The sequence below is a fragment of the Nycticebus coucang genome, chromosome X (genome assembly GCF_027406575.1).
Source record: "Nycticebus coucang isolate mNycCou1 chromosome X, mNycCou1.pri, whole genome shotgun sequence".
Lineage (NCBI taxonomy): Eukaryota > Metazoa > Chordata > Mammalia > Primates > Lorisidae > Nycticebus > Nycticebus coucang.
The window spans coordinates 22,869,018-22,884,823 of record NC_069804.1 but is presented as its reverse complement, the minus strand read 5'-3'; the positions used below and the strand labels follow the sequence as shown (position 1 = coordinate 22,884,823).

At 37.4% G+C, this 15,806-nt stretch overlaps 1 protein-coding gene across 3 annotated transcripts; it reads right to left on the bottom strand.

The window, feature by feature from the left end:
* Window positions 1–213: 213 nt before the first annotated feature.
* On the bottom strand, window positions 214–15,542 carry PRDX4 (peroxiredoxin 4). 3 transcript variants are annotated; one of them, XM_053579547.1, is made up of 9 exons: window positions 15,186–15,518; window positions 14,805–14,894; window positions 11,180–11,297; window positions 8,288–8,404; window positions 7,202–7,324; window positions 4,322–4,452; window positions 2,561–2,595; window positions 548–594; window positions 214–316 (listed from the first exon to the last, which is right to left on the bottom strand). In XM_053579547.1, the coding sequence occupies exons 1-9, from the start codon at window positions 15,427–15,429 to the stop codon at window positions 313–315; spliced, it is 909 nt and encodes a 302-aa protein (XP_053435522.1). In that variant the 5' UTR covers window positions 15,430–15,518; the 3' UTR covers window positions 214–312. The 3 variants fall into 3 exon arrangements, with proteins under 3 accessions (XP_053435522.1, XP_053435521.1, XP_053435523.1); XM_053579546.1 differs by lacking the exon at window positions 548–594; XM_053579548.1 differs by lacking the exons at window positions 548–594; window positions 14,805–14,894 and having other exon boundaries at window positions 15,186–15,542.
* Window positions 15,543–15,806: the final 264 nt, after the last annotated feature.

The window sequence follows — 15,806 nt, the reverse complement described above, 5'->3', positions numbered from 1 at the left end:
AAAACACAATGCTTGGTACAGGGTATGTCCTCCATAAATGTCATTATTGCTATTGCTCAGTTAGACTCAATTTGACATTTCTTCCTTCAGAAAGAGAGAATTTTAACTGCTTGTCTTTTGGCTTCAGTCTAACCTGAACACTAAATAATTTTGGCCCGTGACATGGATTTTTATATTCTCCAAGAAATCACTGCTAAAAGATAATGTGGTACTAAACCGTGAGCTTTATTGAGAAGTTTCAAGCATCATGACTTGAACAAGTATTTCAATTCAGTTTATCGAAATACTTCAGTTTTCCAGCTGGATCTGGGATTATCTGTTAAAACAAAACAGCAAATTAATCACTTTAAAAGCCAAAGTACATCATTAGTAGTCTGACATTAGTTGCCTATGTGTTGAGTAAAGAAGATAAAGATTATTTTTGTATATCAAATTATACATATTTAGGAAAAACTGGATTTTTTCCTACCAATTTTAGCTATTCCAAAAGATAAATAATTTGTTCATAAATTAACATCTGTACTCAAGCACCCCAAAATTTACTTACAGCTCTTCTCTTGGCCACCAGGCTTTCATGGCATCTTCAGGTTTGATCTAATTAAATCAAACACATCGAGAGCATGGCTACAGATGTTAATATATTTTTAAAATTATTTGCTGATAAAATGATAATGTCACAATAACCTGAAAAGGGGGCAGTGTATTCACTAAATCTAAAATGCAACTTTAGGCTCAGTGCCTGTAGCTCAGTGATTAGGCGCTGGCCACATATACTGGTGCTAGCGGGTTTGAACCCAGCCTGGGCCTGCTAAACAACAATGACAACTACAACAAAAAAAAGTAGTTGGTACTGTGGTGGGCGCCTGTAGTCCCAGCTACTTGGGAGGCTAAGGCAAGAGAACTGCTTAAGCCCAGGAGTTTGAGGTTGCTGTGAGCTGTGATGCCACAGCCCTCTACTGAGGGTGACATAGTGAGACTCTGTCTCAAGAAAAATATATAAATAGGGCAGTGCCTGTGGTTCAAAGGAGTAGGGCATCAGCTCCATATGCCGGAGGTGGCAGGTTCAAACCCAGCCCCGGCTAAAAACTAGAAAAAAAAAAAAAATATATATATATATATATATAATGCAACTTTAATCTCAAGCTGGAAAAGTTAAAAATCAACAAAATCCTCAAATACAAAATCAAGCATTACTGTCAATAACTAATTACTGTATAAAAATACTCTTGTGCTCCCTCCAAGTGCATCACAGCCTTAGAAATCTGTTAGATTTAAAAAAAATCTTCCAGGGCTATGGTGGCTCACATCTATAATCACTGTATTTTAGAAAGCCAAGGTGGGAGGACTGCTTCAGGCCAGAAGTTTAAGACCAGCCTGCACAACACAGTGAGACCTCCATCTCTACAGAAAAACAAAAAAATGAACTGGGCATGGTGGCCTGTGTTTGTGGTTCCAGCTCCCAGGGAGGCTGAGGAGGGAGGACTGTTTGAGCTGAGCCCTGGAGTTTGAGGTTACAGAGAGTTATGATTGGGGTACTGCACTCCAGCCTGGGAGACCGAGCAAGACACTATCTCTAAAAAACCAAAACTAAACAAAAGTGGTTGATCGATAGTTCCTAGGTGTTTCTCTGAACACTTGTAAAGTAGTAAGGTAAAATTTCTAAGATGGCATTTGAGCTGAAATGTGAATGAAGAGAAGGGTTCAGTAATGCAGAGGGCAATGCAGAATGAACACGAAGGGCAAAGGCCGTAAGGCAGGAACCAGCTTAGCATGTTTAAGTAACAGAAAGGGGTACACCTGAGGCTAGAGAGGAACTGTCTACCTCTGATTGTCTATTGTTAATGATATATTTTTTTCCGTAAGGAAAAAAATTCTTAGGAGTCTATACTTTTTTACCTTAATTAAGACAATGATTTCTTCCTCCAGTGCTCTAGTATTTTTCAATTTCTTAGCTACAGTTTGAGCTACAGCTCTTATTTTTAGAATATAAACATGTCATTCAAAAAAGCTTCAAGGAAATTTCTAAATTATATTTTGGCCAGAGACTACTTCAAGGATTGTCTTTAAATTATATAGCCTCCCTAAATGAAAGAATGTTTCAATCTTTTCTTTCCTCATAACAGTGAGAGAATCATTAGCTTCAGTGTCAATTAAGCCAGATTTTCTCAAAAGCTTTTTACTACATAAGAAAGGTTTTGGTTGTGACTGTTTTCTTTGCTCACAATAAAGGAAGAAATTCCATTCATGACTTCTAAGATGTCTCAGTTATGCTACCGTCTCCACTCTGCCTTTCTTATTGTTTGGAATTATATTATTTCTCTGAACACTTGGCATTAAGATTCACAACATTAAGCCCCTTATTCTGCCTTTTCCAGTTTCAGCTACTCTTCCTACAGTCAAAACAATGTCTGTACTGCATGATTTTGCCTTAGCAATGTTTAGTTCATTTACAAAATTAAGGCAGGTCTATTACAAGAAGAGATTATCCTAAGCTTGGCTTTTTTTAAAAATTTTTTTTGGCTCTAGCCATCCCTTTAACAGAAAAATCAATATGACTTACTGTTTCACTACCAGGTTTCCAGCCAGCAGGGCAGACTAAGAGGAACAAAAATGGGCAAAAGACAGTTAAAACAAAGTTCAGTTCTCTTTAGCAACTCTTGACTTTTTCTGTTTCCATGTTAGACTAAAATTAATAGAATACATTAGTAAGAATATTTCCACACCAGTGAGCACCTGATTTCACTTACCAGCAGGCATCTCATCTATTTTCATTTTTACCAATTATGTTTAGTTACATTTACAATATAAGAAATCAAATTGAATGTCCTTCTAATAAAGTTGGAAAGTTTGGGAATCTGGTGAACTGAAAGTCCTGGGTGTGGTAAAAATTCCTCTGAATTTATATTCACTTCCAGTAAGTTTGTTCGCTACCTCTCTTGTAGTATTTTGTACTGATAACTGTGGTTTACTGTCAAGATTTTAGAATACATCCTGACTCAGGTACTGAGTCACATTTTTATTTTATTTGTTGGCCGGGGCTCGGTTTGAACCCACCACCCTCGGCATATGGGGCTGGCGCCCTACTCCTTGAGCCACAAGTGCCGCCCTGAGTCACATTTTTAAAAGGAATATATAAAGTGCTCTGTTGTAGCAAAAATAGCCAGGTTTTTAGTAGAGATGGGATCTCTCTCTTGCTCAGGCTGGTCTTGAAATGATAGATTACTGAGAGGCTGAGGCAAGAGAATTGCTTAAGCCCAAGAGTTTGAGGTTGCTGTGAGCTGTGATGCCATAGCACTCAACTGATGGCGACATAATGAGACTCTGTCTCAAAAAAAATTTAAAAAGCTAAATGAAATAATGTAAACAAGTAAATAAAACCTAAATTACTAAATATTGCCAGATAGGTACATTAAGTTTACAGAAATATAAATTGAAAAATTGCAGTAGCAGACACTTTTCTCTTTGAGCTTACACAAAAGGACTATGCAGAATAATGAATACTTTTTGCATCTTATTCAGTAAGCAGAAGATATTAGTGATATTTTTTTAAAAGCACTTTATGATTTAGTCTGCTAAAAAAAATCTGCTAATAATTTGTAAATAATAAAAAAAATTGGAAACTTTTAATAATTTAAAAGGTAACTTAGGCCGGATGTGGTGGCTCATGCCTGTAATCCTAGCACTCTGGGAGGCCGAGGTGGGTGGAGATTGCTTGAGTTCACAAATTCGAGACCCACCTAAGCAAAAGTGAGACCCCATCTCTACTAAAAAAAAAAAAGGAAAACAAAAACAGAAAAAATAGAAAAACTGAGGCAAGAGGATCGCTTGAGCTGGAGTTGGATGTTGAAGGCTGCTGTGAGCTATGACACCATGGCACTCTACCCAGGGTGACAGCTTGAGACTCTGTCTCAAAAAAAGAAAAAGTAATTTAAAAATACAAATTACTATCTATCTATTGAGACACAGTCTCTGTTGCCATGGGTAGAGTGCCATGGCATCATAGTTCATAGCAACCTCAAATTCTTGGGCTCAAGTGATCCTCCTGCCTCAGCCTCCCGAGTAGCTGGGACTATAGGCATGTGCCACCATGCCCGGATAGTTTTTTTTTTCTATTTTAGTAGAGATGGGATCTCTCTCATGCTCAGGCTGGTCATGAACTCCTGAGCTCAAGCAATCCACCTGCCTTGGCATACCAGAGTGCTAGGATTATAGGTGTGAGCCACCACGCCTGGCCTTTACAAATTACTTTAGGAAGAGAAACCAACTAATTATGCTGTTCTCTCTCAAACTAAAAAATTAAAAGGTTAGAAGAGAAGGGTACCTTCTCCATGTTTGTCAGTATATTGAAATGCCTGAACCAAACGCAGTGTCTCATCCACTGATCTACCCACAGGAAGGTCATTCAGAGTAATCTGTCTTAGGATTCCTTTGTCATCAATAATGAAGAGACCTCTGCAAAACACAAGAATGGCAGAAGTGAGGACATTTCTTCTCATTTAAGACAAGAATCAGTGTGAATTATTGTACCATCCACACAGAAGGATGCTATACAGAACTAACAACATACTAGCTATCTATTCTATTGGTATACACACACATATACACGCCTTCCCCCATCCGGTATATAAATTTGGAATTGTTGAAACGTTTAAACGATGGCACTTAAAGATGAGGCCACAGAGATGTTCAGATCAGGTTTATTGAAAGGGGAGGGGTGACCCACCTGGGCAGTACAAAGGTGGCATCTGCCTGTCACTGTTAAACTATATAGCTTTAAAAATTTGTTTTTGGCTAAGAAAGGCACTGCCATATTTATGGTTACTTAAGATAATCTGACTTAAAAACTGCATGAGCTACTCTCAAAACAAAAAAATAATTAAAAGGAAACTATTAGCTCAAATAAAATAAAATAGCTGATATCAGATAGTTTTACTTGGTTAGTGTTAAAATAATTCCAAATTTTAAAATTGCCTGAGTTTGCTTAGCAGTATATTTAGTCTTTGGTGATTAATTTAGTAAGAGACTTTATTGATTTGGAACAAAGAATCATTTTACATTGATTAAAGGTAGAAACCACAATGGAAATATAATATTCAATAACTTCTATAAGCCAGATGGCATTCCTTTAAAATATATGTGTGACTCTCTGACTCCTTTTCTCTCTCTCCCCCACCCATCTTCCCCTTTCGCACTCCCTGCTCTCCCTTTCTCACCTCTTCCCCTGCTCTCTTACCTCTAAAATATAAAAATAAACTTAACGTCCAGAATAGGCAAGTACAGAGATAAAAAGTACATTAGTAGCTGTCTAGGACCGGGGAGGGTTGGTTAGGGAAAATAGAGAATGACTGCTAAGGGGTATGGAGTTTATTAAGTAACGAAAATGTTCTAAAATCATGGTGATGGTGAAGATATTAAATATATTATATATTAAAATGGTGAATATATTTAATATATATTAAAAACCATTAAATTGTATTCTTTTTTTTTTTTGAGACAGAGTTTTACTTTGTCGCCCTTGGTAGGGTGCCGTGGTGTCACAGCTCACAGCAACCTCCAAATCCTGGGCTTAGGTGATTCTCTTACCTCAGCTTCCAGAGCAGCTGGGACTACAGCCACCTACCACAACACCCGGCTCTTTTTTGTTGCAGTTTGGCTGGGGCTGGGTTCAATTCTGCCACCCTTGCTATATGGGGCCAGTGCCCTACCCACTAAACCACAGGCGCTGACCTAAATTGTATTTTTTAAGTCAGGGGTGTCCAATCTTTTTTTCCTCTGCCACATATTGGAAGAATAAGAGTTGTCTTGAGCCACAAGTTAAAGATTCAAACGCTAACAAAAGCTGATTAGCAGAAACAATAAAAAGGTCTGTGTATAATTTATGTTTCCTGATATCCAACACCACAGGTTAAAAAAAAGTCCTTACAAAATCAGCATGAGGCCTGCAGGTCAAAAGTTGGACACCCCTGCTTTAAGTGGGTGAACTATGTGGTATGTGGATTACATTTAAATAAAGCTGTTGCAAAAAAATACAGGATTATAAAATACTTATATTTTCATGTAAAACAATTCAGAGTATAGCCAGGTGTTGTGGCGGGCACCTGTAGTCCCAGCTACTTGGGAGGCTGAGGCAAGAGAATCACCTAAGCCTAGGAGTTGGAGGTTGGTGTGAGCTGTGTGATGCCACGGCACTCTACTGAGGGCGATAAATGAGACTGTCTCTACAAAAACAAAAACAAAACAAAACAAAACAAAAACAATTAAGAGTAACTATTGGCATTGCAAAGCAAATTACACTTGGTCTTGGCCAAAAGGCCAAGAAATGATACAAAGCAAATCAACAATATACAATTATCACAAAATTACAACTGTTTTAAGCTAAAATTGCTCCCTTTTCAAATCTAACATTTGTTGGCTCAAGTAACTTAGCGAGAACTTCTGGGTAAAATATTTCCTGAAAATTTTCTATTCTAAAGATACAAGTTTGCTAAATACTTTAGTATGATATTTATATTTAGAAAAACAAACAAAAAACAAACCATTACTAGGCTCTGTGCCTGTAGCACAGTGGTTATGGTGCCGGCCATAGGCACTGAGGCTGGTGGGTTTAAACCCAGCCCAGGCCAGCTAAGTAACAATGACAACTGCAACAAAAAAAATAGCCGGGTGTTGTGGCAGGCGCCTGTAGTCCCACCTACTTGGGAGGCTGAGGCAAGAGAATCGCTTAAGCCCAAGAGTTTGAGGTTGCTGTGAGCTGTGACACCGCAGCACTCTACCGAGGGCTACGTAGTGAGACTGTCTTTTGGAAAAAGGAAAAAGAAATGGGCAAGGAGTTGGGGGACCTAGATTCAAACCTGGGCTCTGCAATTAACTAATTATATAAATTTGGCTAAGTTTATGGAACTCTAGAATCTATCTTTAATCTGTAAAATGACAGGGTTAATGAAAGACCTCTAAATAATCTTCCAGTTCTAACAGTCAATGACACTAACACAATTTAAATAGGGCTATTATAAACTAATATAGTTTAAGTTTAATAGTTTATTATTAATATTATAAGCAATATCTAAAACATTTTTGAAAATAGAATAAAATAATATTTCCTGGTCAAAACTTGTATCTTCTAACTCATAAACAGCATTCATTTCAAGGAGGATTATGCATATACTTGGATTTGTCATAATGTAAAACCACTGAAAGGTACCGAAGAGTGTGGCCTGAGTCCTCCAGATATACACCATAGTCCTTTGCGATCTGATGGGTCAAGTCTGAAAGAAGTGGAATCCTCATTGGCCCAAGTCCTCCTTGTCTTCGAGGAGTATTAATCCTGTAACAACAGAACGCTTAACTCTCAGCTAAGTAAACAACCTATATTAAAACTTAACTCTTTTTCTGTATATGCATGCGTGCATACACAAACACAATACATACGTTCTTTAACAAAAGCTATTTTCTTGTTTCCCCCTACTTAATATATTCATGTCCTTTAAACACTAAATATGAATCATAGACAACACATTTTTAATATTTGTATATTAAGTTGTTTATAATGTTTAAGAGAATTTGGCATATTAGAATCGTATATTTGGGGTCTATCTGGAAATAGAGATACTTAAGGAAATCAGATTATATATAATTGCATTTTAAAATATTTAAGGGAGGGCGGCGCCTGTGGCTCAAGGAGTAGGGCGCCGGTCCCATATGCCGGCAGTGGCGGGTTCAAACCCAGCCCCGGCCAAAAAAAAAAAAAAAAAATATTTAAGGGAATTCATTTCTTAAGGGATGTAATTAAATTGCAGCTCTCTAACCAATTAAAATTTGTTATATATACATAAATATATACCATATATTTGACTGGAAATGGAGGAAAAACTTATTAAATTTGTAACTTTTAAATTAATCTTTATAAATCTTGAAAATTACAAAATATGAGTTTGATTTACCATACTAGACAACCATGTAGCAGAGAAATGGTATATTTTAAAGTTTTTTTTCTACAAATTAAGGTTACCCAATTAATCATACTAAAGTTATCATATAATTCAGTGGCTTTTGCTGTAGAAATCATATCTATTGCATTTAACTCTTCCCCCAATTTTGAAATGTCTTATAAAATCTTTTAAGTATTTTTACCACAGCATGATTGAATTAGCATATCTTTTTATTACTCAGATAAATCTAGAATTGTCTGAGAAATGAGTATATACCTATCATGTTAAGAATTATCTGCCCATGATTTAAGAGTAAACCCATTCCTTTTTCTTACAAATTTTCAGTATAAGATACTGACCAGGCCAAATGTGTAAACTGTGAATCAACAGAGCATGCTACCACTTCAGTATTTATAGATCTGAATTCTTCAATTCTGTCACCAAAAGCGATGATTTCAGTTGGACACACAAAGGTGCTGAAAGTTAAAAAAATCCGTTATTCTCAAGCATATACCTGAACTTTCAAGTGATTTCAGTTTTACAAACACCTTTAGTAAATAAAAATGCAAATTAAGAACAGTTTTATATATGAAACTTCTCAAGATGGAGTAGTCTAAAAGACCGTCATTTGATCAAATATTTAATAAACATTTATTACAGAGTTCCCAATTATATCTCAATAATCTTTCTTCTTATAACTCAACAGATAAGTAGTCAACCAATATTTCCTTTTCCCATATGGCAATACTCCCTCTACTATTTTTTTTTTAGCTTTTACTTAATTATACTTTATATTTATTTAATGCTTTACAAATTTTACACCATTTTACTAATTTTTTTTTTACATTCCTATAGTAACCCTATGAGCTAGATATATCTATCTGTATTTTGAAGATGAGACAGTGTTCTCCAGTCTCCCCCGCCTCAAAGCCCTGCTTTTTGAAAAGGTCCTTTCCCACCTTGTCTCCCAGTCCTGGGCAGCTAGGGATTTTACACCTTAACATCCTCATGTTGTTAGAAGGGTATGTTTAGAGAATATTACCTAGGGCAGTATTTTCAAACTTTGGTAGGGACTCCTTAAACCTATTTAGTAAGTTCTAACTAACATTTAAAAAAAATAGAAAATGTGAGACTATATCCTACATAGTTAAGGATAAGGTTATGAAACATATGTAATATACAAATGCGTTATGTTTGTGTTCAACAGTGATATTCAAAATATTTAACAACTTAAAAGTTGGCTGTAGCTCTGGAAGTTTCTGAAAGGGTCCAGGTAGGAGGGGTAACTTGGGACAGAGGTGGGGAAGTGGTTATTTACTACCTGGTACAGAAGTTTTTCAGTAAGAAGCATGGCCATGCTGGCGCATACAGACTGAATTGTTCTCTATATATGTGTGGATGTGTATTATTAGGTGGCAATGAAAAATATGCTTCCTACTGTAATCCATGGTCAAAAATGTTTGAAAAACATAGACTTAGCAGACAAGTTCTCACCAGAGCCCAATACAGGATTTTAAAATGTTTCAGTTGTTCGAGAACAGCACTGCGATGTGCAAGTAGACAGTTCTACCAGCACTACATGAAAACAATAGGAAGGAGTTCCTTGTTCCAGAGACCATTGCTAATCCCACATTTCAATTAGGTATGTCTTATTCATTATGGAGTTTTAAATAATGCTAGAGAAATATAGAGTATATTTTTCTGCTATGTTAGACCAATTTCAAAATTCAGGGTTAGTGTTTATTATATACATTTAACACGTTAGCTTTCTGGTTTAGTAACAACATGAATTTGGAAAGCTTATACTTTTTATGAATACTAAGATTTCTACTTCTGGTTTCTATCAGAAATTAAGTTATACATATTAATCAAGCCATAGTACAAGTTGATTAGAAAGAAATAAGTTATTACTAATTTAAAAGACTATGCATTATGTAGATTCTAACTTCTTTTAGTCTCAAGGTACTAATTTTTGAGAATTCTTCCTATTTGGCTTACAGCAGAGACTGGCAAACTGGTTGCTAGGCCAAATCCAGCCTATTTTTTTTTGTAGATAGTTTCAATAGAAAAGAGCAATATACATTTGATTTATGGTTGTCTAAAGCTGCTTTTGTGTTACAATGATAAAGTTGAGTAGCTGCATAGAGACGGTCACAAGACTTAAATATTTACTACCTGGCGCTTTACAGAAAAGGTTTACCAACCCCTGGCCTAGATCCAACTTGGAGAAATGAGCTTAAGTATATCTTCCCTGCAAGTTTCAATTTTATCTCCATAGTTCTAGATTAGTCCTAATAGAAAAAGGCACAGTGGCAAAGATAGAATTATCTTCTACCTAGTTTTTGGAACAAAAAAATAACTTTAAATAGAAAAAGGATAAAAGTTGAGATAACTCCCTTTTTGGTCTCTATTCACTTTCAGGGGATTTGAAAAACACTGAAAGGGCAGCACTTGTGGCTCAGTGTGTGAGGCACTGGCTGTGCAGCCAAACCGCTACAAAAACTAGCCAGGCGTTGTGGCGGGTGCCTGTAGTCTCAGCTATTCAGGAGGCTGAGGCAAGAGAATCGGCTAAGCCCAAGAGCTGGAGGTTGCTGTGAGCTGTGATGCCACAGCACTCTACCGAGGGCCACAAAGTTGAGACTCTGTCTTTAAAAAAAAAAAAAAAAAGAAAAGAAAAACACTGAATATAAGTGTTCTGCAAAATAAATCTTTGATGTAGTAAAACAGTAAGAATACTTTGTCAACTTTCTGACCATCTACAAAAATATTCACTGTTGCAGAGTTAAAGTAAGGAAAAAAACCCACAACATATTAATAGGCATTATTCCTCAAGCAGTATATAATATTTTCAGGAAAATGTTCCAAGTCCAAGGAAAGCAATAGATGCAGCAAAGAATAAAAATGGCAAAATCATAGTTAAATGGTATCACCAGAGTGAAGGGCTTATTAATTTTCTAGTTAACAGATATATTAAACAGAATTATGGCTTTCTAAAATATCATCAGTCCATTTGCTTGCCTTAGTAGGTATAGCTTAATGAACATATTGTAGCTTTCTTCTAATTATTCCACTATGATCAGTCATGTAGATGTAAGTATAATGTATTGAGGTCAATGTGTTATGACTGAAATATATGGTAGATGTTGCCCTTTTAAAAACTAAGGGAAGAATAAAATAATTTCTAATTATTTGATGTTCTTGAATGATTGAGAAAGATTGGGTTTTATTAGCTATTTATGTGTATTACTTACAAATCAAGTGGGTAGAAGAAAAAAACCAAGTATTTCCCACGATAATCAGTTAACTTGAGCTCCTTAAATTCTCCGTTTATCACAGCTGTTCCTTCCCAATAAGGTGCTGGCTTAGAAACTAAGAAAGAAAAAGACACGATCTGTAACAATGAGATGGTTGGTGGGATGGCAGAAGGACATCTTTAGAAAAATCACTAAAAATTAGGACTTCTCAACATTTAGACCTTTTTGGCAGTCTGGTAAAGTTTACAAACTTCTTAGTGTTATTAAATGCATAAAGTAAAATACACAAAATTACAAAGGAAACACTTAAATTGTCAAAGTATTAAAAACAGATTGGTGAAAATACATATGCTTTTTTTTTAAACACTTTAAAACCGCAAGGTCTAACAACTACCTAACATAGCAATGAGTGTAAATGATATCTCTGATACATGCAATAACCATAATGTAGTATGAAAATATCTGGGATTCTGGTGGAAGTAAGTATTCCTTAAGTAGTTTGTTGCTGACATTCATAATAGAAGGAAATGCTTAATTGCTATTAGTGTTAAGTGAAAATACTTTTTTTTTTTGAGACAGAGTGTCACTTGTCCCCCTTGGTAGAGTGCTGTGGCGTCACAGCTCACAGCCACCTCAAACTCTTGGGCCCAAGTGATTCTCTTGCCTCAGCCTCCCAAGTAGCTGGGACTACAGGTGCCCACCACAATGCCCGGCTATTTTTAGAGATGGGGGTCTCGCTCTGACTCAGGCTGCTGTCAAACCTGTGAGCTCAGATAATCCACTCACCTTGGCCTCCCAGAGTGCTAGGTAGGATCACAGGCGTGAGCCACCATGCCCAGCCCTAAAATACATTTTGAGACAGGATCTCACTCTGTTTCCCAGGCTTGAGTGCTGTGGTGTCATAGCTTCCTTACTGCAACCTTCTACTTCTAGACTCAAGGGATCCTCTTCCCTCAGCATTTCAAATAGCTAGGACTGCAGGAGACCACCACCACGCCTGGCTAATTTTTCTCTATTTTTCTTTTTGGTAGAGATTGGGAGGGAGGGGATGTCTTGCTATGTTGCTTAGGCTGGTCTTAAGCAATCTTCCTACCTCTGTTTCCTAAAGTGTAAGGATCATAGGCATGTGCCACTGCACCTAGCTGACTTTTTTTCCCCTATTCATACTCATGGGCAACTTACATTCCACCCCTGCACTAAATTCTTACTGGATACTTCACTATAGCTCCTACAAGCTATCAGTTTCCTACATTTCAAATTCTTAGATTTTCCTTTCTCTAATGACAGTCTTCCTGATGTACTAATTTGTCTAGTTTCTCATATACACATGGAGGACGTGCTGTAGATAAGGCTACACTCAAGGAGGTGGAAATTTGCAAATACTTCTGGCCAGAAGTGTAAAATCCCAGAGCATAGGATAATTCTCCTAGAGAGCATTGGAAGAAGAGACTCACTTGAAAAGGTTACAAGTTACCTGACGAAAACTGAACAGTTCATGCTGCTTTCTTGTAAGGGTATACTATAATTCTAGTCAATACACTTTGATTATATTGTACCTTCATACTCTGTTAACACAGTCAGCACTTATACTTTCAGAACCATTATATACATTGAGGTTATACTTGCTTTCAAGCTTAACTAAGGTTTCTAGAAAGTAAGGCTTGTACTTTTGTATAACAGCCAGCCAGCATTTACGGTCACTCTGAAAATAGAAAAAAACTGAATATATGAATTTCTTTGTGAAGTTAATACATAACATGTGATTACTTATCTTGAGGCAGCACCCTACCTCTTATAATAATCCTTATCTGATTAGGCAAAGGCCAAGAGGGACAAACAGATAGCAGGCCAGTATTGCTTTATATACATTACTTAAGATGCTACTCAAGTGAGAGGTTATAATCATTGTAATGATGTTACAAATGATACTCATTAATGATTTTAGCATATTGGGAAAACAAAATCTAACAATCGATTTTGGCAAGCTTGGGTTCTTAATTTAAGAACTATAGTTACTTTGCTAAGATCTGTAAGTTGAATTCCCAAAGCAACTCCTTGTATCTATTAAAAACCAAAAATTGTCCTGAATATAAATTATGTAATTAACATAAAGACTCTGGTAAATGCAGAGAAGTATAAAAAAGAATATTTAAATCCCCTCTCTTTTTAACATCATCAATTTTAACTGTTTTTATATCTATTATATTAAATATAACATATATTATATTCAACACATTTAAAATATTGAACATATATTAGATATGTTACATATAGTTTATTAACTATATAATATTATGTATTAAATATACTAAATATTATATATATTATATAACATGTTATATATTTAATGTTTATTATATATTTTGTATATCACATTCAATATAAATATATTATATATTTTTTTAGCCATCCATTTTTCTGGGAACTAGTTAATATTTGATGTCTCTCTTACCAGTCTTTTTAAAACACAAATTTGGAACAAGTTGCACTTTTTTTCTCCTTAAAGGAAACAATGAACAGTTTTTCACACACCTAAAAATTATTTGAAACTATAGCCTTAATGGCTCCATAATACTACATTTTATGAATAAAAGTTCTTGTATCCTTAATTCTAGATATACCAACATGTGACACAGAAATGTAGCAAATAACAAAAATTTGAAAAGTTCTGCTAGTAAAGGAAAAGCTGTTATTACTAGTATTTTTCTGCTTCCATAAGCAGCTTTGTAATGTATGTGTTTCCTGTGGGAAATATATGTAATGTCAATAAACACTTAACTGGCTATTTCTAAATGTCTTCCCAGCCAAGTAAAACCAACTGGACTTGTAAATACTAATTTAAAAAGTGCAAGATTAGTTTTCTAAAAAACAAAAAATCCCAAAGGGGCTAACTTTCAGTAGGAAAGAACAGTAAATGTTTTAGGAGGCAAAACCGTTTTTCTTCTTTATTATTCCCACCCCATCCTAAGTCCTAAGAGCATTCCCTTTAACTAGGGGAATTCGTAATTGTGAAGCATTACTTTTTAAAAAATGGAATACTGGCAAGGAACATGCTGTAACTGAGCCACAAAAGCCAAATACACACCTACAGAATGTCAAATGGTCTGTAGGAAAACAATTTACTGCAAAGCAAGCAAGGCACAGCCTTTATCGACAGCCATTCGTCACTTCCTTTTGGCTAACTTTAATATCCAGATGCAGCAGGCCACAACTTTCTCAGTACCTACTTAGTTTGATGTGTCATTCCTAAAAGTGGCTATTAGCTTTGGACACTGGACAGAAATGCAAATAATCAAAAACCAACTTGGCAGCACATAAATTTGCCACGAGGTTTATCATCAATCCAAATGCATTATTTCCAACCTCCTTTCTTCCCCGTTTCCCTCCAAAGTACACTACAGTGTTACAGTTCTTCACTTCTGAGAAACACAGAGAATACCCTAACCATACAGGTTTTGGGAAAAGTGGCTTTACATAAAAATCATCTTTATAAGATGCAATCAAAAAAGAAAAAGGGAGGGAAGAAAAATGAAATGTTTGACCCCAAGCATTTTGTTTAGCGAATTTTCTGTTTAATCAAACTTTCAGTGAATCATTATTCAACCTATCAATGTATTCTTACTTGAAAAAGAACTGGAAAAGAGATGGGACACGCTGCAGGCACTTTGTGATGTTTCAGGAAGTGTTTCAGTTTGCACAACATCCTCGATGCCTGCAAGCCCAAGACTAGGGTCATTCTCTTCCCTTCATCTGTGGCTTTTGGTGTAACCACTACCTCTTTCAATATCTGATTAGTGGAAACCATCCCTTTCGTCACAGCTAGAATCCCCTTTTATCCCCACCCCCCCCAACCCCCACCTATTGGAGAGAACTAGGCCAGCCCAGGTCCCAGAGGCAGCCCAAGGGGAGCCGCCCAAGCCCAGGCCTCTGGGTGTACACAGTGTACACGTGTTTCTGGGTTCTCTCCGCCCCTCACCCCCACCCTTGGCGGGGCACCACCTACTCTTGGCTTTGCTTAGGTGCAGGGAATGGTCTGCAACGGATAACCGGGATGCTTCCCCCGGGTACACGTGTCCACCCGCGTAGAAGTGGCATTCCTCTTCGCGGGTCCGGGGCCTCTCCTCGGCCTCCAAGCCCCACAGAGCCCCAGCCTGCAGCAGGAACAGCAGCAGCGGCAGCAGCAAGAGCTTTCGATTCCGACCAGGGGCCGGAATCGTCGCAACTTGTAGCAGCGGCAGCGCCTCCATGACCAAGCGAGCGCAGACGCACGTCCCTTGGCGCTGGCGCGGCTTCTCCCGCCGCCTGGCAGCTACAACCGCGTGCACGACGTCAGCGCGAGCCTGGGCGCGGCCTCGCGAGACCTGCCCCGCCCCCACCTCCGCTCCTCGCCCTGACACGCCACGTGTGAGCCAGCCCCGCCTCCTCGCGCCCAGGGGCCTTTTGCGCCTGCGCCCCGGGTGGGCCAAGGCGTCAGCATAGCCCAACTCTGCGAAGCCGGTGCTCTGCGAAGGCGGTGTCTGTGGCTCCCTAGCTTCTGCCCTTTGCACTGTTTTAGACATCCTTCCATGCCCGTCTCTTCTACAAAGCCAAACCACTGCAAACTGTCTCCTCAAAACTTACCTAC